Source organism: Chiloscyllium plagiosum, unplaced genomic scaffold (genome assembly GCF_037043375.1).
Source record: "Chiloscyllium plagiosum isolate Xiang-an unplaced genomic scaffold, Cpla_swu_hap1 HiC_scaffold_22, whole genome shotgun sequence".
Lineage (NCBI taxonomy): Eukaryota > Metazoa > Chordata > Chondrichthyes > Orectolobiformes > Hemiscylliidae > Chiloscyllium > Chiloscyllium plagiosum.
The window spans coordinates 25,009,967-25,037,387 of NW_028270160.1; the positions used below are offsets into that span (position 1 = coordinate 25,009,967).

At 38.9% G+C, this 27,421-nt stretch overlaps 1 protein-coding gene across 1 annotated transcript in view; it reads right to left on the reverse strand.

The window, feature by feature from the left end:
• The window catches only part of tdrd1 (tudor domain containing 1), a 91,041-nt gene that overhangs the window by 37,504 nt on the left and 26,116 nt on the right, over window positions 1–27,421 (reverse strand). The window contains exons 5-14 of the mRNA XM_087999260.1: window positions 23,409–23,511; window positions 22,534–22,594; window positions 17,348–17,434; window positions 12,357–12,539; window positions 9,296–9,439; window positions 8,246–8,408; window positions 8,054–8,134; window positions 6,563–6,715; window positions 4,639–4,746; window positions 41–211 (exon numbers count right to left, since the gene is read on the reverse strand). Of these exons, the coding sequence (XP_087855386.1) occupies window positions 41–211; window positions 4,639–4,746; window positions 6,563–6,715; window positions 8,054–8,134; window positions 8,246–8,408; window positions 9,296–9,439; window positions 12,357–12,539; window positions 17,348–17,434; window positions 22,534–22,594; window positions 23,409–23,511 (1,254 nt within the window). The remainder of the gene's footprint in view (window positions 1–40; window positions 212–4,638; window positions 4,747–6,562; window positions 6,716–8,053; window positions 8,135–8,245; window positions 8,409–9,295; window positions 9,440–12,356; window positions 12,540–17,347; window positions 17,435–22,533; window positions 22,595–23,408; window positions 23,512–27,421) is intronic.

Here is a 27,421-nt window from a genome sequence, read left to right on the forward strand (position 1 = left end):
TGATTTTGGGAGCTCTCTGACAGTCCAAATGTAAACTCACCTGACAAAGCACACTTCAATGCCTGACTTGGCAATTCCAACAACTCTTCTTGGGCTGGACGGAGCTGACTTAAATGGAGTTTCTCAATATTTCCAAAATCTATGTATCCCACCATGACAGTATCATCAGGAAGATGTACTATGACAGCAGCCCTGTACCACTGGTCATCTTCTGGAAGAAAGCAAAATGATGTGTGATTTATGTGGACTTTAGTAACATTAGCAACAGCAAAAAGCTATTTGGCCAAACACACATCTATTTTGTTGATCTCAACTCAAACATACAACATAGAGAACATAGAACATAGAAAAGTACAGCACAGAACTGGCCCTTTGGCTCACGATGTTGTGCTGAGATTTAATGTAAAATATAGTAACCTCACCTACACACCCCTCAACTCACTGCTATCCATGTGCATGTCCAGCAGTCGCTTAAATGTCCCCAATGACTCTTCTTCCACCACCACAGCTGGCAACGCATTCCATGCATTCACAACTCTCCACGTAAAGAACCAACCTCTTAAGTCTCCTTTATACCTTCCTCCAAATATCTTAAAACACTGACTTCTCGTATCAGTCAATGCTGCCCTGGGGAAAGGTCTCTGGCTATTAACTCTATCTATTTCTCTCATTATTTTGTACACTTCGATCAGGTCTCGTCTGTTCCTCTTTCTCTTTCTCTCCAGAGAGAAAAGTCCGAGCTTAATCAACCTTTTTCTATAAGGCAAGCCCTCCAGTCCAGGCAGCATCCTGGTAAACCTTCTTTGCACCCTCTCCAAAGCCTCTGTCTTTTCTATAGTAGGGCAACGAGAACTGGACACAATATTCCAAGTGTGGTCTCACCAGGGACTTGTCGAGCTGCAGAAAAACCTCACGGCTCTTAAACTCGATCCCCCTGTTAATGAAAGCGAAAACACCATATTCTTTCCGAACAACCCTATCCACTTGGGTGGCAACCTTAAGGAATCTATGTACTTGCACATTCAGATTCCTCTGTTCCTCCCAACTGCCAAGAATCCTGTCTTTAATCCTATATTCAGCATTCAAGTTCGACCTTTCAAAATGATCACTTCGCATTTATCCAGGTTGAACTCCATCTGCCATTTCTCAACCCAGCTCTGCATCCTGCCTATGTTGTGCTGCAGCCTGCAATAGCCCTCGATACTATCGACAACACCTCCAACCTCTGTTCCATCTGCAAATTTACTAACCCACCCCACAACCTCCTCATCCAAGTCATTTATAAAGACTACATAGAGCAGAGGCCCAAAAACAGAGCCCTGCGAGACACCATTCAACACTGTCCTCCGGGCAGAATACTTTCCATTTACAACTACGCTCTGCCTCTGTCAGCCAGCCAATTCTGAATCCAGATAGCCAATTCTCCCTATTTCCCATACTTCCTGACTTTGTGAAAGAGCCTATCATGGGGAACCCTATCGAATGCCTTGCTGAAGTCCATATACACCAAATCCACTGCTCGACCATCGTCGACCTGTATTGACACCTCCTGAAAGAACTCAATAAAATTTGTGAGGCATGACCTGCCCCTCACAAAGCCAAGCTGACTGCCTTTAATCACATTATGCTTTGCCAAATAGTCATAAATGCTATCCCTCAGAATTCTTTCCAAAACATTGCTGACCACAGACCTAAGACTGAAAGGTCTATAATTACCAGGGATTTCCCTATTACCCTTCTTGAAAAGAAGAACATTTGCCTTCTTCCAATCCTCTGGTACGATTCCTGTGGAGAGCGAGGAGGCAAATATGCTCGCCAGTGGCTTAGCAACCTCCTTTCGCGCTTCGCAGAGCAGCCTAGGATAAATCTGGTCTGGCCCTGGGAACTTATCAATCTTAATGTTTTCCAAAATTTCTAGCACATCAACTTCATCAATCTTGATCTGGTCACGACTGTATCCCAGCTAAGTTTTCACTTACAACAAGTTCCCTTTCCTTGGTGAAAACCGAAGCAAAACACTCATTTAGGGCTTCCCCTCCCTGCTCAGACTCCAAGCACAAGTTCCCTCTGCTATCCCTGATCAGCCCTACCTTCTCCCTGATCATTCTCTTATTCCTCACATATGAGTAAAATGCCTTTGGGTTCTCCCTACTCCTTCTCGCCAAGCCTTTTTAGGGCCCACTCCTTGCTCTCCTCAGTCTATTCCTAAGCTCCTATCTAGCAAGCCTGTAATCCTCTAAAGCTGTGCTCGATCCTAGCTTCCTCCACCTTACGTCAGCTGCCATCTTCCTTTTGACAAGAAGTTCCTCTGTTCTCATCATCCAAGGTTCCTTAATTTTACCGCTTCTTAGCTGTCCCAGAGGGACAAATTTATGCATCACTCGCAACAACTGCTCCTTAAATAGTCTGCTCCTTAAATAGCAATCTGATTCTCATCAGATCCCTCTAACTACATCTAGCTGCCTCTACAACTTGTTGACATCAGTTGTTTAAAATGCTTTCAGAATAGGGGTGAGGTTAGCATTGCTGCCTCGCAGCGCTAGGGACCTGGGTTCAATCCCACCTCGGGCAACTGTCTGTGTGGAGTTTGCACATTCGCGCTGTGTCTGCGTGGGTTTCCTCCCACAGTCCAAAGATGTGCAGGTCAGGTGAATTGCCATGCTAAATTGCCCGTAGTGTTAGGTGCATTAGTCAGGGGTAAATGTAGGGGAATGGGTCTGGGTGGGTTGCTCTTCGGAGGGTCGGTGTGGACTTGTTGGGCCGAAGGGCCTGTTTCCACACTGTAGGGAATCTAATCTAATAACATTTTACAACTTCATTGCATTTAATATGAAAATATTATGCTTAGGTTTCCAAATTCTGATTGTATTTCCAAACCTTTAAATACCTTACCTCCTAATACTATAGCCTTATGTTTAACAATAAATTATGGCAACATCTTCTCATAATTGAGAATTTTTATTTTATCCTGTAGAATTTTATTCCACTAATTAACTTGAATTCAAACTTTTACAAATTTTGTTCACTGTTTACGGTACATTCCTTTAACCAGGACAATATCTATGCAGTCTTATTTTGATAAATGCTAAATCTAGATCATCAAATTTAGTTTTCCTGAATTCAGTTCAAAAAAGGCCTAATTGAAATGTAAATAAGTTTGCTTCTTGCCAGATAAAAACAATTGCAAAACAAGTTTTTAACTAACAGACAACTGTTGCACTTTTTTTCCCCCAAAACTCATTAATAAGTATAATGCTGAAGAGGACATAACATAGATCACTAGCGTACATAAAAGAATAGATATGGTAAACATCAAGAACTGCAAAACAGTAAGATGACATGCTGGCAGAAGTACCAGACAAGTGGAAGATATAAGAATGCTTGAATACATGATGCGATCCACATTGGCAGGAGGAAAAGAGTTTACATTTAATGAAAAGGATGCTTGAAAGTGAGGTGAAAACGCACAATTAACTGCAATACAAGTGGAGGTCAATGCAAGAATAACAAAGGTCAATAAGAAGCATAAAGAACCAATAAATTTAGACAAAACCAAAATATGAATCAGACCATGAGGTTACCATTACCATTTTGGGGATCACATCACTGAACTAATTAACTTTGGATTTATCAATACCACATCCCTGACATCACCCTCTAGTTGACAAGACACTTCAGATACTAGATTAAATGCCAGTTGAGAAGAAGAGGCCACGATTAGATTCATTAGGCATCATGATCAAGTCATTGCTCTAATTGCAAAGGTGATGGAAGTACCAGAGTTGTACAGGAATGAAACACTGTTGGATGACAAAATACTTTGCCATCTCATACAAGACAAAGACAAATGCATTGAGAGACCATATTAGGCCTTTTTTGAACTGAATTCAGGAAAACTAAATTTGATGATCTAATGTGAAAAGCAGGAAAGCAAACAAGAGGATGGGAGTGAGGTGGGTTTTCGATTGTTCTGGCTAAGATCCAAATTTCTTCTTTTCCTGAGCTGCAACCTCAGCAGAACATAAACATCTTAGGTGAAAATTAAGTGCTGTGCATATTGGAGATATGATAACAAAACAAAAGTGCTGAATTAACTCTGAAGATCTGGCAACAGTCTATGGAGAGAGAGAGACAGAGAGTTAATGTTTCACAACAGTTCCAAAGAGGAGTTATATTAGACTCAAAATATTAACTATTTCTCTCTCTCTATGGATAAACATCTCAAGAAAGATCTTAAAACAAATGCTTAAAACCAACAATTGCTAATAGTAGCAGATCTTCCCTAAAGTTAACAAAGGCATCTTGTGTCAGCAATCACAAAAATATATTGTTGGTCTGACCAAGAAAGGTGACTGTCAGTCTAAGAATGGCAATAAATTGACAAATTCAGTGTAAGTGCTCTGTTGAAAGTAATTTCTCGTTTCTGAAACTAGCTGGAGTATATTTCACGAATAACCTGCATTACAACACTTGCATATTTTCTGAACTAAAGGAAATTCCATTAAAAGGAATGTTGAGGTTAAATTTTTCTGTATATATGTGTAAGAGAACATGAACAAAAAATAGCTTAAAAGTAAAACTAGATATTTATCCAGAATTCAACCACATCAATTATGAAAAATGTTGATTTCATCTTACCTGTGAACTGGGCACAGCAAATCTCTCCAACAGAAGGCCTAAAACTTGGTACAGGACTTATGCTATTGCAATATTCAGTCACTGCTTTTTGAAGTTGTTGAAACTTATCTATTGAGAAATACAAAGAAGAAAGTTACACTCAAGTATAACAAAGTAGCAACTCAAATGAAGTACACGTTAACAGTATCCACATTCTATACTATATATTTTCCTCAAGATACCTCCACAGTATTTTTCATTCACTAGGTTTTGACTTGTCTGTAATATTTGGATAGAACTAATTTCCAATTTAAAACAAATAAAATTTCATTTCTAAGATTTGGATTACTCCTCAAGATACGTACTCCAATAATCATCCATACTTTTTTTCCTTTGAACAAGTTTCTCCTCACTTAGGCTCCCTTGCTAGGAATTCAGATTACTTGCTTGTATTCCCTCTGATCAAGGAGCCATTAGTTATAAACATTTACTACCATGTGGTGAACATCACAGTCAATCTTGTCATTACCAGAAATTTTCAACAAGCTTGGTTCAACTCATCCATGCCAACCAGATATCCTAAATAAATGTAGACCCTGGGGGAATCATGAAACATTGAGGTAATTGGTCAAAGTACTGCAGATGTACATCGTTTGCATGTCAAATGGGAACAAAATGCACCAAGTGTGAAACTGGAGGAGCAGGAGCACCAAGTTGAAATGGAGCACTGGAAAAACTGACTGCAAAGTCAATAAATAATGGAATGATGCGAAAACAAAATTTAAAGCAATTTTCATAATCTCACCGCACAGTGGAGACAAGGAAAAGGCAGAGGAAAGTTTTATTTAGGTAACAAGACATACAGCTAGATAATATGACTAATCCATTCCCTGTCAATTCTTAATCAAAGTGATGCATCGGGTCCTTGACAGTGCTGTAAAACAGCATTGGTTCAGCAATAACCCCCTACTCACTGACCTTTGGTTTAGCTTCCACCCGTTAACTAACCTTAGTATAGCAGTAAGCTCAAACATGCACTGATAGCTATCCAGACTTCAGCACCATTTATAATTCCTCAAATACTGAAGCAATCCACATCCATACACAACTAGAACTGGACAATATCCATGCTTGGTGCAAATGAGGACTGCAGATGCTGGAGATTAGAGTCTAGATTAGAGTGGTGCGGGAAAAGCACAGGAGGTCAGGCAGGATCTGAGGAGCAGGAAAATCTACGTTTCGGACAAAAGCCCTTCATCAGGAATGAGGCCCTGCTTGACTATTTCTAACATAAGAGAATCTGTCACCTTATCGCTTTCAACAACATGGTCAGTGAATCCCCCATGACAATACCCTGGTGGTTATTAGCCACAGACTGAACTGAACCTGCTATAAAAAAAACTTCGGTCTTGAAAACAGGTCAGAGGCTTAGAGTTCTATGACAAGCAATTCACCTCCTGACTCCCCAGAGTCTGTCCACCACCCAAAATCTCTTGGTCAGGGCAGTGCCATAGGAAATTTTTCATAACTAATCTCTGCTATACCCCCTCTAACTCCATAAATGAGTCTAGCTGCCTGGTCTGAGTCTAACTGGCTAACTAAAATTGAATATCATCATCTGTATCTCTGTGTAAATCATAGTCTAACCAATTAACACGTTCTCATACTATATGAATTGAAGCTTCATTTATAAGTTTTGTTTTTTGTTTCCTAGTTCCAATAAGTAAAGAAATGCTTCATTTTGTCTTTTAGCAATATTTCAATACAGAACTAACAAGATTATGATTTTCCCATTGGGACTGCAACAAAATTCAACTTTCAGTTGGACTGAAAGCGATAGAAAATGGTCATAAGCATCATTTGCACAATTCTCTGTTCTATCTTTTGACAAACTATTCAATTCTGCGAAACATCTAAATATTATAAATTATTTGAAATGTCTTACATCTACTAGCTAGCTGCTGACAGAAGAAGCTGCTTGGTGTTTCAACATGTGACACAATGACAGAAACTTCTTCCGCACAAAATGACAATAGAGAATTCTGCACAGATTCACATTTTGTAACATGGTCATTTGTCCTCTTGATGTCAGCCCGCTCTAAAAAAAGATGCAGCAATATTACAAGATAAATAATTACAGGAACAATGCAATCAACTATGCCAGCTAATTATGCAGCTTGCAAATAATTTTGTTACCCAAGATCATTTGTTAGTATCATAATCGTTGTTCTTTATATTTATACGTTATATTTTATACATAAGTGTACAGAACACACTTTACAAGTTTGCAGATTACATTAAGTGCGAAAATGCTGTAAACAACAAGCAGTGCATAACAGACTTCGAGAATTTAAATGTTGTCTACCTATTTCATCAGTTTAATACAGAAGCATGAAGTGATTTTTTTTGATAAGATGGCGTTACAAACTAACTAGGACAATATTATGGGTTCTAAGGAACCTGAACAAGGGAGTCGGCATCCAAATCTTTGAAGTTGACAGGACAAGTTGAGATGGCTGTGTTCAAAAACATCTATAAATAGACTAAAATTACTTCAAAAATCTAGGGAAGCTAAGTTGCTCTCCCAAGAGTACAGAATTATACATCGATTTAATATAGCGATTCAAAAGCATAAATGGTTTTGATACAAATAAGGGGAAATTGTTTTAAGTGAGTCACAAGAGCGCCAGTTATTCATGGTATGTTAATTGTAGTGTTGAAATACACAGGTGAAGGGTGTTGCTTAATTACACACTTAGCACACTTCGAACAGGCTCTTGTGGCTCAATGGTAGTGTCTCCATTTCTGGGCTAGAAGGCCCAGGTTCGAGTCCCACCTGCTCCAGCAGTGCATAATTACATCTTCAGAACCAAAAATAATCCAACTTAGCATGCTTCAAGGGGTTTTATGGTGCAGTGATAGCATCCCTACTTTGGAGCTGGGACACCAAAGTTCAAGCCCCACCTGTCAAAACATGCGTTAATAAGTTGAAGTGTGAATAGAGACTGGGTTAATAGATTGGGGATAGACACAGGTAATGCCAATTTTTGTAAATAAAGGGACCTTAAAAGATTAGCAGCTTGCTTCGAACTTCATCAGCTTGCACAGGATCCATTTGTCATCAAATGGAATAGGCAAACTGAAAAAAAAGTATAAGAACTGAAAGAAGAATAGCATTTTTTTAAATTTAAAAACAACATATGTAAGCTTATGAACCAGAATGTACTATCTGAAAAGAGCAACAGAAGTAAATTTAATTCTAATCCTAGAATATTTTCCTTGTAAGAAATTAAATTCTCATTTGAAGAGTTATGGGGAATGGGACCCATAGAATGGCTCTTTTAAAAAGCCAGCATAAATATAATGGGCCAAATGACCTCCTCCATCATTCCATTGCAGCTGCTCAAATTCCAAAATTTTAAATTCTCATTCTTACCAGGATTTCTCTCTGTGACAGCTTCATCTCCTCGAACTAAAGCAATTCTTTTTTCTAAAATGTACTTCTGCAACGATTGCCCTGTAACAATAATTATAAAATATAGATATTACACAATTGCACTTTACTTCAACTAAAACTAATTAAAATTATATGGTAAAGAAAAAGCATGTACACAGCAAATAAGATTACCAGATGGCATTATGATCTCCACAGGACAACATGAGACATTATTTGGTTTCCCCAAGATGGTCATAGAGCAAGACTTCTGTAAAAGCTGAAGCCGGACCAATTTGATGCATTCTTCATCCCAACTACTAAGCTGAGAGACATTTGCAACACAACACTTCACCGCCTAGAAACCAAAAATTGGATTTTGCAATATGTTACACATTTTAACAAACAAAATACATCACAAAGGATACTGCAAATCTTTTATAATATCACTGTGGGCATATCAATATCAGAACATTTTACCACAAGGACAATCTGCACCATTTAGTGAGCTTACAAAAGCCCACTTCCAGAAAGTATGATTGCCAAACAATGTTTGAACTATAACATTCCCCCAATGTGCAAAATAACAATATAAACTTCTTAAATTTCACCAAAAACGAATATCTATTCAACAGCAATGAATAAATCTTATTACCATACTTGAGACATATTGCTATCTTTTCAGAGTCACCATAGTGGATTTCAAAACGAAATGATTGCCAATACTTACTAAAAGTTAAGTGAGGTTTAAACTAAGGTGATTAATATTTTTTGGTAATAGTGGAATTTGTTGGTAGGGAAAAGCAATGAGTTGGAGAGCAAGACACAGGAAGACAAATGTGCATACCTTAAAGTCAAAGAGCAGAGGAATAGTTTACAGGTTATTATATTCCATTTATGTTAATAAAGAAAGGGGAATGTTATGAACCTAAACAATACATTTTTGGGCATTAACCAATGTATAGAAATTAGTAGAGGTGCACAGCAGCCTCAACATGCAGTGGAAGTGAAATGTAGATTTGGTTACAGCAGAATTGGAGAATAAAGGTACAATGCTGTGGACACTAAACAGAAGTTAAATCATTTGCTCAGTTTGGCTATTAGATGTTATAAAACAGACAGACAGTTTCATGGCCTCAAAGTCATAAAATATGACTGACATAGTTTTTTGAGCCTTAAAATTTAACTTCAACAAATGCACAGAAAATATTGACTTCAAGTTAGTTAGTATTTCAGACAACTTACACAAGGTGGCGAAAGAGCCATTTCTAGGTCCAGTGGCCGAATTTTATTTAGTGGGACAGTTTCCCTATTTCCATAGTCAATGTAAAAAACATGTGCCTTTTTATGTGCCACATTCACATCATGAACTAATGCACGATACCACTTCTAGAGGAATACAAGGGTTAGAAATAAATTAAGGCTCGAGTAAACAAGTATATAATTACTTAATATTTCCAATATCATTTCTTCTACTTTTTGCTGAAAACTGGGTAGAAAATAAAGTGCAAGCAAATATATCCAAAATAGAAAGGCATAGATTTTGATCTGCACAGTAGACAATTTCCTAACACAGGTAGAGCTACCAATGCCTCAATATGGAGACTTGAAACTGCATGGAATTTTTGCTCGTAACTTACCTGCCATATTGGACAAGGACAGAAAGCGTATGTGCCTTCAAGTAAACTGAAATAAGCAGTAAACCATTTATAAATGCATTCTGAGGGACGTAACTAGCATTAGATTTTTTTTCAAAGGTTAGTTTTTCAGATCCACATACACTTAAGGTGTAACAGGTTTATTAGGCTAAATCAAAGGCTGCCTATACTTTAAAAATCAATTAAAGAAACAAATCATCACTTTACCCAAGCTAGTTATTGCCACTTGCAGCCCCAATACCCCATTCCTACTCCTGAATATCAGACCTGAAAAAATAATAGCTTCTTCCTCTGCACACTACAGCTTGCTGTATATACAGAATGCATGGGCACCACCTAATGGGAGTAATAGAAAGCACATTTTAATTCATACATTATAATGGACTTTTTGGCCCAGGTTCTCAGATTGTTATAAATCCAGGAACGCTCAGCCAACAGTGGATAGATGAAAAATCACAACACCAGGTTATAGTCCAACAAGTTATTTGGAAGTAATAGCTTTAACAGCGCTGCTCCTTCATCAGGCAACCCGCGAGGCAGGATCATAAGGCACAGAATTTATAGCAAAAAGTCAGTGGCATGCAATTAAAATGATACGCTGAACAAAGTGAGAAAGTTTATAGCCTTAAATGTTGTCTTTAAACATTTAGACTAAAATGCAATTTTGAATTATAGAACACATTGCTGCATATGAGAAAAAAGTTATGGCAAGGAAGGATAAGATAATTAAGAACATTTGCCTTAACATCAGTGAATTTGTATAAACAGAACATCAAGTGATAACATTCATGGCGGTTCCTTTCTGAAATTAATAAAGGATTTTTAATTCTGACCTCGGGACAAAATTCTGTATCAATTAACTTCTCTCCTGAATTATTATCCTTCGCTATTATCTGTCTAGTTCAGAACATGCAATGCTTTTGGTAACTTTTGAGTTTGTGGCAGTAATGCCTTTGTAAACCTGTGTATAAAAATAGTTTGCTTTTTTCATATGATGGAGTAGCTGGCCAGGGCTCTTGAAAGAAGGGCGATTTCTACTCTCCTGGATTAATAGAATCCAGTTAGCCTGGCTTATAGGTATCAGTGTTATGTTCTAACAGTGATGCTTTTGGTAAATGAAGGGAATGATTGAAATTAAACTAAACTGTCTTGAAGAGATCTTTTATTCCAGACCACCAAAGAGTGTGATCTCCCGGACGAACCATGAGGGGAACTGACAGGTCTGTAGTCCACAAGAGATTCCCTGAGCTCACTCAACTCTGTACTTTAATAAAACCTAGATATCGGTTAAGACCTTCATCTTTTAGAATGGGTTTGAAAGAATCAACAGCACCCTAGATTTGTTCAATATATAGTTTTAATTGCTTGACATTGTAATCTTTTGCGATAAATTCTGTGCCTTATGATCCTGCCCCAGTTACTTGAAGGAGCAGTGCTCTGAAAGTTTGTACTTCCAAATAAAGCTGTTGGGACGATAAGCTGGTGTTGTGTGATTTTTTTTTAAACTTTGTCCAACCTAGTCCAACACCTGCACCTCCACAACAGTGGAATCATCAGAAACTTTTTTTGGCAGTAAGTGCCATATTCTGTCGTTTAAATGTACTGCAGTCACTCCAAAAGCTACTGAGAGATGCCAAGTACATAAGCATAGTATAGAGACAAGACGCCAAGTGAGTGAGGGAGGTAGGGTCTCAGGTAAGCAAATGAGGGGGTTAGGGTGACAGGTAAATGGATGAACAAATAGGGAAAGCTTGGGGTAGGTATCTGGTGGATGAGAAAGTGAATGAGTTGTGGGTTCGGTTTAATAGTTGTCTGGGAGTTTGAGCAGATTTTAATAATATAACCTTTTCTGGGTAATTAAGCTTAAGTGAGCCAAACTGTCCAAAATCTCAAAACCTTATTCAGAGTAGGGAACACTCAGGCTTCCAGGCAATGTGCGTTGCCAAGGAAATTTAAATTTTTCAGGCAATTCCCAGAGTCATTGTGTTGGATTTTCCACATGGTTGATGCACATTTTCAATATATACTGCTGCAATATCTGTCTGCCTATCACAATGTAAACCTTTCGTTTAAACACCCCTTAAATCTTCATCATATATAAATGCTGTTATCATATTGTTTTGCATGCAATTAGCATACATTATCTTGGAAAGTCTCATCTAAATGCGAGACTGGAAAAGTATTGCCATTGTTGTCTATTCAGTTTTATAATTGTCAGCAATGCAGATACTGGGACAAGATCAGTTGGTTGTAACACGTCTGCAGTTAAACTTCACTAGCCAAACTCACAAATAAATGAAACTCCATTAGCAAACAGACCAGTGAAATAATTACACCATTCAGAAAAGGAACCCTCATTAGAAAAATAAAACTTGACTCCATCTAGGGTTTTGAACATATCTTGATCGATACAAAGATAAAACTATACTTTCTGAAATTGTTCTTCTTCTTAACCACAAATTGCCTTCATTACCCGTTTACCATTCATTTCACCTTCACCACCTCAGCTCAATTACAACTAGAAAATCCAACAGAATATCCTGACTGCACATCATTATTGCAAACAAAAAATACACACATTTTACAACTGGTTGCCAACATGAAACAGTGGCTCCAAAGGGTAGCAATAAAACTATAGCACTCTTTACCTGATCCTCTGAAAATTTGGCCACACATATTTCCCCTTCATCAGGGATATATTCATCCATGTTATTCACACTTGAGAGTGCCTTCTTCAACGATAATTCAAGTTTTCGCAAGATCTCAAAGTTTTCTGGAGTGAGAATTTGTACATGGAACTCACTTGGATCTTTGAAATCTGTGACAACCACCTGAAATAAATCAAAATTTAATAATTTATGGTGAAGTTTCACAACTGGCAGTCAAAAACTTTAGGTGACAAGTTCAATAATATAAAAAAAATTAAATGATGCAGAGAGAAATAAGAACTATGAGCAAAAGCAGGCAGTTCAGTCTCTCGAGCCCACACCGCTATTTGATATGATCGTGGCTGACCTCATCTCATTCTCAGCTCCTTTCCTGCCAGCTCTCCATAACCTTCTAACTCAATTAACAAAAAATGTCAGTGTCTTCCTTAAATTTACGCAAACAACCCTTAGAGAAATAAATAATCATCTATTTTAAATCTACTATCCTAATCTAAAACAATGACCTCACATTCTAGATATCCCCAATGGGAACCATCCTTTACACATTGACTCTGTCAAACCCCTTCAGTATTTACTATCTCAATTAGATCCGCTCTCATTTTTCTAAACACCAGATAGTACAGAATCAAACTGCTTAATTTCTCTTCATTCGATAAACCCTTCACCTGGAATCAATCTAGCGAACATCCTCTGAATTGCCTCTAATACAACTATATCCCTCTTGCAGGGGACTAAAATTGTACATAATACTCTAGGTGTGATCTCATGAATATTTTTTTAAAAATGCCTTGAACAGTTCTGCAATTCATGCTTGAGGACACTCAAATCCCTCTGCAGCAAACACTGAAGTTTTTCTCCGTTTGGATGTTAAGTTGCCTTTCTTTTCTTCCAAAATGGATGACTGCACCAAAAGGATCCAATTGTCATGACTTTTTAAAAAGGGTCAGAGCACATTAACATATGCTGACAGAGATAGAACTTCTTCATCTTTGTCAAGTCATAGAAACAGGAGAAAGTGAGGTCTGCAGATGCTGGAGATCAAAGTTGAAACTTTATTGCTGGAACAGCACAGCAGGTCAGGCAGCATCCAGGGAACAGGAGATTCGACGTTTCGGGCACAGGCCCAGAAACATCGAATCTCCTGTTCCCTGGATGCTGCCTGACCTGCTGTGCTGTTCCAGCAATAAAGTTTCAACAAGTCATAGAAACAGGCTTGAGGGAAGTAATTTCTTGTCTTTAGTGTTGCAATATTCCCACTTTGAATTTTAAGCAAGATGTAAAGATTAATAATATTTATTTTCCAGTATATTCATAACAAGTCTTGCCTCGCACATGGAGGTCATTCCACTTAGTATGACACAAAGTAGACATCTCGTTATATCTTAGTAGAATTCAAGTTATAAACTGGTAGAAACTTTAAGTTGGCTTTTTGTAGTCTTGCCAGTAACTGAAAGCTTTCAGGTGCCTGTGCTAAAGCCAAAACCCACTGTTTGAAATCTTTCCTGTACAGATCAGTTAAGAAGTGACTACCTAAGTCCTATAATTTGTCCATTCAATAGAATAGATGAAATTAGGGTTCAGAAGCAGCTGAATAATATGAATCTTGGTAGAAATCATTGATAAGCGTAACTTATTTCATAGAAGTGAACATGGAAGGTGCAGGTAGCGACTGGTAGAACTTGAATGGCTTGCTAGGCCATTTCAGAGGGCAATTGCGTGTCAACCACATTGCTGTGGGTCTGGAACCACAGTGAGGAATATAGGTTATAAACAAAAGACAAGGAGGTGGTAGTATGACAGAACCTAGAATTCAAGTATGTTGTCCTTTGGTTGGAAAAGATTGATTTTGAAGAAATCAGCTTACTGCATCATCAAACCAAATTCTAAATTCAACAGAAGCTGTTTATAGAGAACAATGAGTCCAGCTACTGTTGAGGCAATATTTAAGTGGGCATGCTGTTAAAGAAGTTGACAAGTGGAAAACAAAAACATTATAATGCATGAAGATCTGGTTATAAGCCAATAGTTCATCTACAGTATATATACCAATATTAGTGTACACCACCAGATTCCAAATTTATAGATGATACAGAACAACTCTTAAACCAACGTCTGAAGGTTAACCCTTTCAGGTCAGTGGGAGTGCTGGGCACATTGTTATTACCAGCAAAGTTTTCTTCAATGGGATGGTATACCTGCTTTCAAGTACTTTGACAATCCTCAAAGGGTTGATAGCTCTATAAAAAGTGCCATATACATGAAATCTCCAGGTGTTGCTGTGGGCTGCTGTCATAATTATTGCCGACTGTTGCCAAGTTACTGAATGTGACTTAAGACTGGATATATTTAAGTTTGAAATTCATTACCAAGGTAGAAAAGAAAAAAAAGCCAACTGTTGAAATCCCACAAATTTTCATTATTCATCTCAGACCCCTTCTGAATCTCTGAACATTTCTTTTCCCTAAAAAAGCTGCTTTAAGTGAATTTATTCATCCAAAGAGATAAATGGCAGCCCGAAAAAAACATGATAGACTTAGAAACTAGTCGTTGCATCCTCGGTGTGCCATCAATTCTCCATCATCCAACACAGTGCACAATTCAAACATTAACATGGGGTGGCATGGTGGCTCAATGATTTGCATTGCTCTCTCACAGCATCAGGGACCCAGGTTCAATTCCACCCTCGGGCAACTGTTTGAGTGGAGTTTCCACATTGCCCCAGTGTCTGCGCTGGTTTCCGCTGGGCGATCCAGTTTGCTCCCACAATCCAAAGATGTGCAAGTTAGGTGGATTGGCAATACTAAACTGACCAGAGAATGTAGGCATTTACAGGTCAGATGGATTAGCCATGAGAAATGCATGGATGACGTAGGAGGATGGGTCTGGGTGGGATGCTCTTCAGAGGGTCGACGTGGACCCATTGGGCCCAATGGCCTGTTTCAATACTGTAGGGATTCAGTGATAAAATTAACTGTATTATCTGTCAGTTTGGAAGGCATCGATGAGACATTTCAAACATCATGCACAGTTTTAGTCCTCTTATTTAAGATTGGATGTAAATGAATTGCAAACACTTCATAATAGGTTTATTAGGTTGATACCCTGAATGAACTAGTTTACTTGAGGATAGCAAGGTCAGGCTAATGTTTAGAAGAATGAGTGATGAATTGATTAAAGTATATAAGAACCAGAATAGGCTTGACAAGACACTTGCGAAGAGGTGCTTCCACTGGTGGGTCAGTCCAGAACTAAAGGTGCAATATTTTAAAATTAAGGGCCACCCATCCAAAATAAAGATGGGGTTTTGTTTCTATCACATGGTTGTGCAGCTTTGGAGCGGTCAGCATCAGGCAGTCAATGGGGATGGGGTTGCTGAAAATTTTTAGACAAAGATGTGCAGATTCTTGTTTGGTTCGAAAATCAAGAGTTATGGGTGGGGTTGTGGGAATGTGCTTCTGCTTCTAATTTTTTGGTTGTAAGACTTTTCTGCATCCATCAAAAAAAAATGATAATCAGAACAGTAATGATTAGTTTGTGCTCTAGATCTGTACACTCAGAAAAGGCTGCCTGAACTCAGGTCGTATAGCTGTTACAAGTAGCAGATGAGGAAAATGACACTTGAGCCAAAGGTGACATTACACAACTCGTGTTAACACAATTGAAAGGGGGGGGCGTTTTCAAACCAAGCAGCAATTATGTTGGTAAACTGATTCTTGGGCACTCAGTTAACAAAGTGCAAAAGCACAATGCACTTTACAGCAGATGTGCAAATCACAAGGTTTGTTCCAGTAAACAATATTTCAAACAGATCTCCTGAGAGTATCCTACTGGTGATTGATGCTTTGCATCCAATTGGATCCGACAAATAAGTCCTGGAGAGACTTAATGATTGTTATTTGTATGACCAAAAACAATATATTCTCATCAGGGTGAGGTATGCCAGCTCTCAAGCTGATCATTATGTAAAAGATTTTCTCTCGTTTTGGATGGGGTGAATGTATGGCGTCTGGAGGATGTGTACATAACAACAGGTTCTCAATTTCTCAACTAAATTACACTATGATGGCTATCCTGCGTCACTGTTGAGATGTCCTAAACTCCAGTCCTTCTTAATAGTATCAATCTTGTTGTCAGTGGCACCGTGATACAACATAATCAGAACAGTATTGTTGGAATAAGGTCAAAGATGACACAACACTAGGTTATAGTCCAACAGGCTTATTTGGAAACTCCGGCTTTCGAAGTACTGCTTCATCATTCATTCTTCATTCGAAAGCTGGTGCTTCCAAATAAACATGTTGGACGAAAACCTGGTGTTGTGTGATCTTTAACTCTGTCCAACCTAATCCAACATTAGTACCTCCAAATTATTCTTCGAAACTCTATTATTGGTCTCCCGGTTTACCAGCAGAGATTGGTTTTTTATTGGTATAAAATAAAGACTGTTTGACATTTGAATGAAAGACCCTGTGTTGTGCTGGCTTAAAATACTCGACCACAACAATGTATTTCCATCTTCAAAACAGTCCCGTAATGATTGGTCTAAATATCAGAACAGGTACATTAGTCAAGATTACATTTTTTTCCTGTTTGATTCATACAGCAAGAGGAAAGTATTCTTTCAACTCTAACTGGAATCAGAGAAAAAAAGGAGTACAGCAAATCCAGAGGTTCACAAAGTCAATTCAATTATCTAACCATTATGACCTTACATCTACATGAACTGTCATATATTTTAATACTAAAGAGGCCTTAGACACTCATTTTGTCATTTGCCGTCTTTCTTAGGGGTCGCGACTAAAAAAAAGGAAAGAAAGCAGGCAGCAAAACTAACACTTTTTAAAGAATGAGATTCTATGTAGCAATGGAAGTACTGAGTCCAATCATAACCTCAAGAATTGATTAATATTCAGTGCCTTAGGGGAGATGATGACGAGGCTGAAATTAGACAAAACAGGAATAATATTTACCTGCAAAGTTGATTCTTTTGGCAATTCCATGCATTTCAGATCAGTTAATTGAATTTTCTTTTTCTCCATCGTTTTGGTAACTGAACACTAAAAAAGATTTCATAATAAAAAAAGACAAATTAATTGAGCAAATTATTATGACATGTTTACTGCTTTATAAGGCCAACTGGTAGGTGCTTCAAAACGGTACAGTAATAAAATATGCGCCATGGCTTTAAGGGAAAATTTCTAGAATTCTAATAAACCAAAACAAAGATTTTAATCTGTGGTATAATGTTTGGTTAAGCCCCATGTTTCCAATTTTATATGCAAAACAATTCCTTCCCGTATTCTGTACTAGATCTGTCTTTCCTTTCAATAGGACAGATAGATTAACATGAAGTATTCCTCTGAAATCATTAAAGTAAATAATAGGAGACTAAATGCTACAATGAGGCTTTTTTTTTTTCCCTTCTTGATACACTATTCATTTCCCTACATAGAAGAAAAACACAAAATGCATGGCAATGTCAATGATGGCCTATTAGAATTGGAAGAAACAATCAGTTGAATGAATATATGTTGTGAAGGTCACATGGGAGGAAAGTATTTAGGTATGATAGGAAGTAATTGAATTCATGCAAGACAGAGAGGGAACTAAAACATACACAAAAACCACAAAGAACCCAAATGATTGAGAGATTCGAGCAAGATACAGAAGCAGAGAATTTTATGGTACAGGAAGCCATTCAAGTCATCATCTCTGTACCTGTTTCTCAAAAGAGCTACTCCGCTAATCCCATTCTCCAATCCTATTTCTGTAGCCTTCTAAATTCATCAATTCCAAAAATTTATACAGCTTTTTTGAAACCTTGCACTCCAAATCCTAATAATACACTGAGTGAAGAAGTTTCTCCTCATCTCATTCCTGGTTCTCTTACTGACAATCTTGAAATTGGGAACTCTAGCTCCTAACATTCAGGAAACAAAAACAGAAAATTCTTCTTTATCCTGTCAAAATTGTTCATAATTTTGAACTCAACAAGCCAGTTCAATCTTCTCACCTCAGAGGTGAATAAGCCCAATTTGTGCAATCTTTCCTTGCATGGCTCAAAGGTAGAAGACAGAGGGTGGTGGTGGAGGGTTGTTTTTCAGACTGGAGGCCTGTGACCAGTGGAGTGCCACATGGATCAGTGCTGGGCCCTTATACTTTTTGTCATTTACATAAATGATTTGGATGCGAGCATAAGAGGTACAGTTAGTAAGTTTGCAGATGACACCAAAATTGGAGGTGTAGTGGACAGCGAAGAGGGTTACCTCAGATTACAACAGGATCTTGACCAGATTGGCCAATGGGCTGAGAAGTGGCAGATGGAGTTTAATTCAGATAAATGCGAGGTGCTGCATTTTGGGAAAGCAAATCTTAGCAGAACTTATACATTTAATGGTAAGGTCCTAGGGAGTGTTGCTGAACAAAGAGACCTTGGAGTGCAGGTTCATAGCTCCTTGAAAGTGGAGTCGCAGGTAGACAGGATAGTGAAGGCGGTGTTTGGTATGCTTTCTTTTATTGGTCAGTATTGAGTACAGGAGTTGGGAGCTCATGTTGCGGCTGTACAGGGCATTGGTTAGGCCACTGTTGGAATATTGCGTACAATTTTGGTTTCCTTCCTATCGGAAAGACGTTGTGAAACTTGAAAGGGTTCAAAAAAGATTTACAAGCATGTTGCCAGGGTTGAAGGATTTGAGCTATAGGGAGAGGCTGAACAGGCTGGGGCTGTTCTCCCTGGAGCGGAGGTTGAGAGGTGACCTTATAGAAGTTTACAAAATTATGAGGGGCATGGATAGGATAAATAGACAAAGTCTTTGCCCTGAGGTGGGGGGAGTCCAGAACTAGAGGGCATTGGTCTAGGGTGAGAGGGGAAAAGATATAAAAGAGATCTAAGGGGCAACTTTTTCACACAGAGGGTGGTACATGTATGGAATGAGCTGCCAGAGGAAGTGGTGGAGGCTGGTACAACTGCAACATTTAAGAGGCATTTGGATGGGTATATGAATAGGAAGGGTTTGGAGGGATATGGGCTGAGTGCTGGCAGGTGGGACAAGATTGGGTTGGGATATCTGGTTGGCATGGACAGGTTGGACCGAAGAATCTGTTTCCATGCTGTACATCTCTATGACTCTATCTAAAATACCTCATTCCTGGTTCATTCTAGTAACTCTCCCTTGCACCCTCTCCAGGGTTTTAGCATCCTTCCTTAAATAAGGTGCCCAGAACTGGACACAATACTCCAAATGTGATTTGACCAATGATTAGTAGGCATGCGCCATCAGCTCACTGTTGAAATACTCTATGCCTCTATTTGTAAATCCAAGAATCCTATGTACTTTAACAACTGTTATATTTTACCTGACTAGCTTCAGAGAATAATGCACTTGAACCCAGAGTCCCTATGTGCCTGTACAATTGAGCCTGTATTGTTTCTCAGTGTTCCTGCCACACATTATCTCACATTTATCCACTTTGACATTCACCTGGCAGGTGTCTGGCATTTGGCCAACTTGTCAAAGTCCCTCTAAATTCACTACTCTGCCTAGCTTCATATCAGCAAATTTAGAGATTTTGCCCTTAACACATATTTCTAAATTATTTACATAATCAGAAAAAGCAAAAGGTTTCAACACCAATTCTGGGGTTCACCTCTTTCAATTAATGTCCAGTCAAAACAAATACCCATCTACATCTACCCTCTATTTCCTTTCTTTTAGTCAACTTCTAATCCCTGCCGCCAAGTACCTGTTGATGACAAACATTTCTAATATGCGAACTAATCTGCCATAAGACACCATAGCAAATGCTTTCTAAATATACAACATCCACTACCCATGTCACCTTGTCAAAAAACTTAATTTATCAGAGATGATCTGACCTGGACGAAGCCATGTTGATTGTCTAATAGTAACTTATTTTTCTCTGAAGTCTATGTTTACCTGATCACATTATGGCAACCCATCAGTTTTCCCACTATTAATATCAGGATGACAGGTCTGTAATATCCTGGATCATCAATTAACCCTTTCTTAAACAATGGTGTCACATTAGCAATCCCTCCAGTCCACCAGGACTAATCAGTGTTCAGAGGGGCCTGGAAAATTTGTTAATGGCTCCACATTTTGCTCCCTTACCTCTCTCAGCAATCTATGATACATCCTATACTGGCCTGCTGACATGTCCACCTGGAATGCTGTCAGCCTTTTTAAGCACCTCTTCTTTTTATCTACCATTATAGTATTTGGTTGCTCAACACTCATTTTCAACGAGGCCATTGTCACCATTTTCTAATTTGGTAAAGACAGAAGCAAACTACGCATTTAGTACCTCTGTCATACCCTTTGCTTCAGCAAGCAACTTAGGCTGCTTGTTCCTAATGGGCCCACTTTATCCTTCATAAATATCTCAAATTTATGGAGGATAGCAAACTGAGTATTTTAGAAGGAGAGATCAGAGGGGTTAAATATATTGGAGGATCAAACCAGGAAAACCTGTCCAGGCAATAGATGGTGAGACCACATTTTGTCTTGGAGTTGAGGGGCACTCTTGTCACATCAGTAGTCAGGATGCGTAAATGGTTTAAGGTACAATTGGAAGTGAGGGTTTGCTAAGATAAAAAGGGGTAATTATTCACAAGCCAACTTCTGTCCAAGCTAAGGTACTAATTCAATCACATTAAGACTGAATGGCATGGGCATTAAGTTAAATGTATCTGACAAGATGGATGGGTTGTCCTGGTGTGACTTGATCTGCTGGCAGAATGGAAATGTGCTGTAACAGTTAGTGTAAATGAAGGAAGGAGGTTAATCCTCGACATGGGAAGACCCCTTTCGTTGATCCTCTTCCTTGTTCATCCTTACCCAACTACTGAAATTTACATACACCACAAGACTCCAGTTTGTTCAATCATGTTCACAGATGCCTTCATCCTTAAAATACAAACCTTTTTTTTTCTCATACACTTAATTTCCCTGGTATAGCTCCATTCTAACAAAGTCCAATTCAGGGTTTAAGACATTTAACTGCATTAGCAATCTAGTAGCAGACTTAAGAACAAGGAACATAGACTTCGAAGCAGGAGTGACCATTCAGCCCCTCAGGCCTGTCTCACCATTCAACAAAATTATGGATGATCTGTCCCAGTACAGTCTTAGCTAGACTACATTAAGCACAACCAGACCTCAATCTTGTCTGTCAAAACCATCTATGCCAGGCCATTTTACAAAGTATAACAAAACCCTGGTTACCTTCTCACTACCAAGATCACCAGAAACCCTTCATCTCATCTCCAACTCATGAGAAATCTGTTTAATCTTGACACTAAGGTGAGATCACATGATTAATTCTCTCTGCCAGCAGGTACCCTAGTCTCATTACCTTTTCAATTTAATACTTCCCCAGACTTGCTCCATCCCTAACCCAAAACCTGTGTCCTTCTATTTTAACTCCAACCGTGCATTTTCCCTGCACATTTCAATCAGAAGATGCAACTCTTGTTCTTTTTAACTCCAGTCCTGGTTTAACTCAGAATACCATAAACTATTTCCAGGCTCTCAGGTTAGCTATTGTTATAAATAGCTCTCACTTAGTTAAGTGCAATTTTAAAGGAAAGCCCTACAAAGTTTAGCCGCATTATCTGCAGCAACAGCTTCTTTTCTCACCCCTGCACCAAGACGTTCAGACAAGTCCTCTCCCTCTCCGCGCTCTCCTCCACCCACCCACACACACACACACATACTTTCTTGGCTTCTTGATCGACATAGTTGAAAGTGTGTTGCTGGAAAAGAGCAGGTGAGGCAGCACCCGAGGAGCAGGAGTGCCGATGTTTCGGGCTACCTGACCTGCTGTGCTTTTCCAGCGCCACAGTTTTCGACTCTGACTCTCCAGCAACTGCAGTCCTCACTTTCTCTTGATCAACATGCTCACTAACTTGCAATGATGTAGGATAAATAGAAAGATAAAATATTAATAAACAGTATTTTTTAAAAAGTAATATTGAGAAATCACATTTTCAGAGCCAAAGACCACGACATCAAAAACAGTTTTGGTTTGGTTGACCAATAATAAGCTATTCTTTTGCACCATCTTTTTAAAAAAAAGGATTAACACATTCTCTTCCACTGTCATTACTTTGTTCATATACAAATTAATGATCTACCGCATGATGTTCTGCAGGCAACTTCTCTTTGGTTAATCTTTGATGGTCCTCAGGCCGACTGCTAAATCCAAACAGAAGTTTGTTATTAAAAAGTTCACATTTTCTTTCATTTGCTGTTGCCAAAATGAATAACTTCCAGTATTAAAGTTTATCAGCTAATTTTACACTAGCCTCAAAACAGTATTTCAATCGAGTAAATAAAAACAAATCCAGTAATGAACTAACAGTGAACACAGGTGTGTCTACTTTTATCATTTTACATGGGCAAACTGCAAGCCAAAAAATGCTTTTAGATTCAACAACCAGTGAGCAACTATAAAAGGATGCAAACATCCACATCTCAAATTTCATGCCATTCTGCTAATATCGTATTTTAACTTAAAATGTACTCATCTATAGGCTTTTGCAAGAACTATACCCACAGGGGTGGCACACAGTGGTTAGCACTGCTGCCTCACAGCGCCAGGGACCCGGGTTTGATTCCTGCCTCAGGTGACTGACTGCGTGGAGTGTGCACATTCTCCCTGTGTCTGCATGGGTTTCCTCCGACAATCCAAAGATATGCAGGTCAGGTGAATAGGCCATGCTAAATTGCCCATAGGGTGTTAGGTGCATTAGTCAGGGGTAAATAAAAGGGAATGGGTCCGGGTGGGTTACTCTTCGGAGGTTCGGTGTGGACTTGTTGGGCCGAAGGGCTTGTTTCCATGCTGTAGGGAATCTAATCTAACACATTTCAAAGAATTGGGCATAAGAAAGAGAATGCAGACAAATGGATTTCATGTAAACTGCTGCTCAGATGTTACTGTTAGTGTGTTCAATCTTTAGGATGCAAGAGGTAGGATTGACATCAATGCCACTGAATAATTCTCACTTACAGAGGCTTTGCAGGTTTACATATGGATTTGTGCACTGGCCAATCAATCTTCTGACATTTCACTGAACAATATAGCTGCTTGCATTGTGCACATCGATTTAATCCTGAAAGAGGACAGAGAACAAAATATTCAAATATTGTAAAAAAAGTCAATTTCACACAATTAAATATAAAATCAGAGTTTTGGAACCAAGTTCTACATGTACACAAATGTCATTCAGCATATTCTCTTCAGTCCTCTTCACCCTTCCTTTCTTTGAATTGCTCAGGTGGTTCCCCATCAACCAGTCATTATATATCAACATATGATTAAATTCCCGACAGTGTGGAAACGAGCCCTTCGGCCCAACAAGTCCACACTAACACTCTGCAGAGTAACCCACCCAGACCCATTCCCCTGCCCTATATTTACCACTGACTAATGCACCCACCACCATGGGCAATTTAGCATGGCCAATTCACCTAACCTGCACATCTTTGGATTGTGGGAGGAAACCCACGCACACGGGGAGAATGTGCAAACTCCATATGGACAGTTGCCCGAGGCAGAATCGAAGCCGGGTCCCTGGTGCTGTGAGGCAGTAGTGCTAATCACTGAGCCACCGTGCCACCCATGAAAAACTTAGGCCACAACATCAGTTACAAACCACAACCAAGACATTTCTAAGGTAATTCACAACCTTTGTACGCAAATTGTTCCAAATATGATCCGAAATCTGTATGCGCTCCATCACAGATAGCTTACCTTCATCTTTTGAACAACATCTATTTCTACCCTGCCTTGACCCATCTGCTGTCTGAACCTACATTGTGATCTACTTCAATGCCTGCCTGGCCTCCCATTCCGCTCAATAAAAACATGTGCTGCGTGTCCCCAGTGTTGCACCAAGTCCCACTCAACCATCCTCCTTTCACACGTTAATCTATAATGGCTTTTAATCAACAAATAGCTTCATGCTCAAACTGAAATCCATTCATGAGCATACCCCTCTCCTTTCAGCTTTGATCTTGCATTAAATTATCCTTTTCACACGTGCACCTCGGCTCGCTGATTATTTTTTCCAATTTTTTTTCCAATTACTGTTCTTCCTTTTAGTCTCCCCAAGGCACAACTCAAAGATTCTGGTTATCTACCCTTAAAAATCATTACTAACATGGTCAATTTAAGTACACATCAAATGTGATGGAGGAACTTTTTGTTAGCTAAGGAAAAGGTAGGTGTAAGTGGTTAACATAAATTCATGTTGATAATATTGATGTTTTACGATAAGGACATTAGTGTTCCCACAATGTATGCTAAAATGATACACAGTCGTAACTATGGTTTAAAGTCTTGATCATTCTGACCTGGGTTCAGGTATGGCCATTACATTACTCTCATTTTGAAGAGAAACGTATAGAGCTTTCAGCGGTGTGGAATTTATTAAGAAGTGTGGCAACACCCATTTTGACAGGTGCAACTTGTCATCTTTTATGCTTTTCATGAGTGGCGAGCCAAGATATTCGCTATGCAGGGGCAAAGAGACGGATAGAGAAGAGCGAGTGAGGGAAGATGTTGCATGCATTTATTGGAACGATTCAGCATAAGCACTGGTGGGAGGGAGGAACAATTGCAGAGAGATAGTTTGAGAGAATTGGACTATAGGAGGGACATTACCCTGGCAGAGTAAAGTAGGTCATGGACCTGCTGCCCAAAGTGTTGGCCAGTCCTCCAGACAGGGAAAACTCAATTTCAGACCAAGCTAGCATGGTCTGGTGTCACAATCTTCACTACTGGTCCTGCGGGAAGGAGTCCCATGTCTGTGCCAATTTGTCCAGAAGGACCTCCAAGACCCTGCTTGCAAAGTGGTAAGCAATTTCACTCTGCCTACCATATCCAATTAAATGAGAAAGCATGCAGAACAATTTTGGATTGACATTGCTTGACCATGGAGCATCAATGGGTTTCAGGTTTGCTCCACCTTTCACTTAGATTGCAGTTATTTTGAAGTTCAACTCAATTACCCAGCTTCAATTCATTACCCTTCTTTTCCTTTTCTAATTAAACCCATCTCATAGTTGTCAAGATTGGTCACTGAATTCTAAATCAGACAGAAATCATACCATGAGGAAACTGCACAATGATCTCTGAAATAGTGTTGTGGACCGGTAGATCTCATTGTCTCATTCTAGTTACAATTTCTATTTTTGCTAAACGTGAAGTAAAAGTTTCTTCTGTAAAATTAAGTACTTTTTAAAAATAACATGAGAGCATAACAATTTTATATAATAAAAGTTAAACGGAGGTTGAGTTTGTAAATTTATTCCAGACTGAGTTAGACAAGGGAGTCAAGTGTTATGGAATAGGTCAGCCGTAACCTTAGAACAAAGAGAACAAAGAAAATTTACAGCCCAGAAATAGGCCCTTCGGCCCTCCAAGCCTGAGCCAATCCAAATGTACTGTCTAAACCTGTTGGTCAATTCCTTAGCATTTGTATCCCTCTGCTCACGCATCTGCCCAGACGCATCTTAAAATGAATGCACCGTGCCTGCCTCAACCACTTCTGCTGGCAATGCATTCCAAACGCCCACCACCCTCTGTATGAAGTACTTATCGAGTGTATTCCCCTTAAACTTTCCACCTCTCACCTTGAAAGCATGACCTCTCGTTATAGAATCCTTCACCCTGGGAAAAAGCTTGTTGCTATCCACCCTGTCTATACCCTTCATGATTTTGTAAACCTCAATCAGGTTCCCCCCTCAATCTCTTTTCTTCTAGTGAAAATAAACCTAACCTACCTCAACCTCTCTTCATAGCTAGCACCTTCCATACCAGGCAACATCCTTGTAAACCTTCTCTGCACCCTCTCCAAAGCGTCAAATCCTTTTGGTAATGTGATGCCCAGAACTGTACACAGTATTCTAAATGTGGCCGAACCAATGTCTTGAACAATTTTCTTGGAGAGCAGGTCTCAAGGACCAAATGGCATACTTCTACCTCCAAGTCCTATGTTGCAGTTTTTCAGTAGGCTCTCTTTTCCCTTCCAAACCAGGTAGAGCCTTCGAATGTCCTTTGAAATTTCATTCAGTCTTCTAAATATTCCTGAAATGCCTTCTTGCATCCAAGCCCACTTGCTAACTCAACAAGTCCCATCTCTTCAAATAGAAGATCACTTCTCCCCAGTGCACTGTTCAATGACTACCAAAAAGTCTCATCTGCTTTGAACAGGAGTAGAGTATATTTAGTCTTCCTTCCTAGATGTCTCAATCTGAGAATCTATGTCTATAAAGATAGCTGGGTTTCTTTTCTCAAAGATGCAAACTGGCACTTTATTTTCTATAGAGTTCAGCCTTTGTCTTTCCCATGATAATCAAATTACAGGCGTATCCTTAAGGAGGGTTTGGCATGATTTCACCATCTTCCATTCCAGGACATTTTACACTATGTCAAAGTAGACAGCTTAAAACATAACCACTTTATTAAGTCTTGCAATTCTGAGATCATATATTCCAGCCCGTTTACAGGAAACTACATCTTCATTTTAGTGGTCATTCAGAAGCAGCATTTTGACCAAATCAATAGGTCGTGTAAGCGATACCATGTCAGTGCTGGAATCTTAGAGAAAAGACTTCAAACCAATAATTTAACAGTCCTCCTGGATAGGAATAAAACTGGTACAACTTGTTTCCCTTCATATTAACCAATGTTTAATCGGTCAACAACCACATGAGCAATCTGCTTTATCTTCAATCTCACTGCACTGCTGACACTTTTCCATAAATTCATAGTTCCTTCTATTACAACAGTGAATATGTTTGAAAAATTATTTCAATTAAATATTTTGCCACTTTCATAGACTCTAACAAATATTATGTAAATTTAATCTTTTATTTACTCTCAAAGCAGAATTCAGTGAAGGATTTTTTTCTTGTTCAATCATCAATCTCCACTTTCTCTGTCCAGCTGTCAGTGACATTTTTTTTAAAAAAAAGATGCAAATAAGCTTTTTGAATAAAAAATATGTTCTTCAAAAG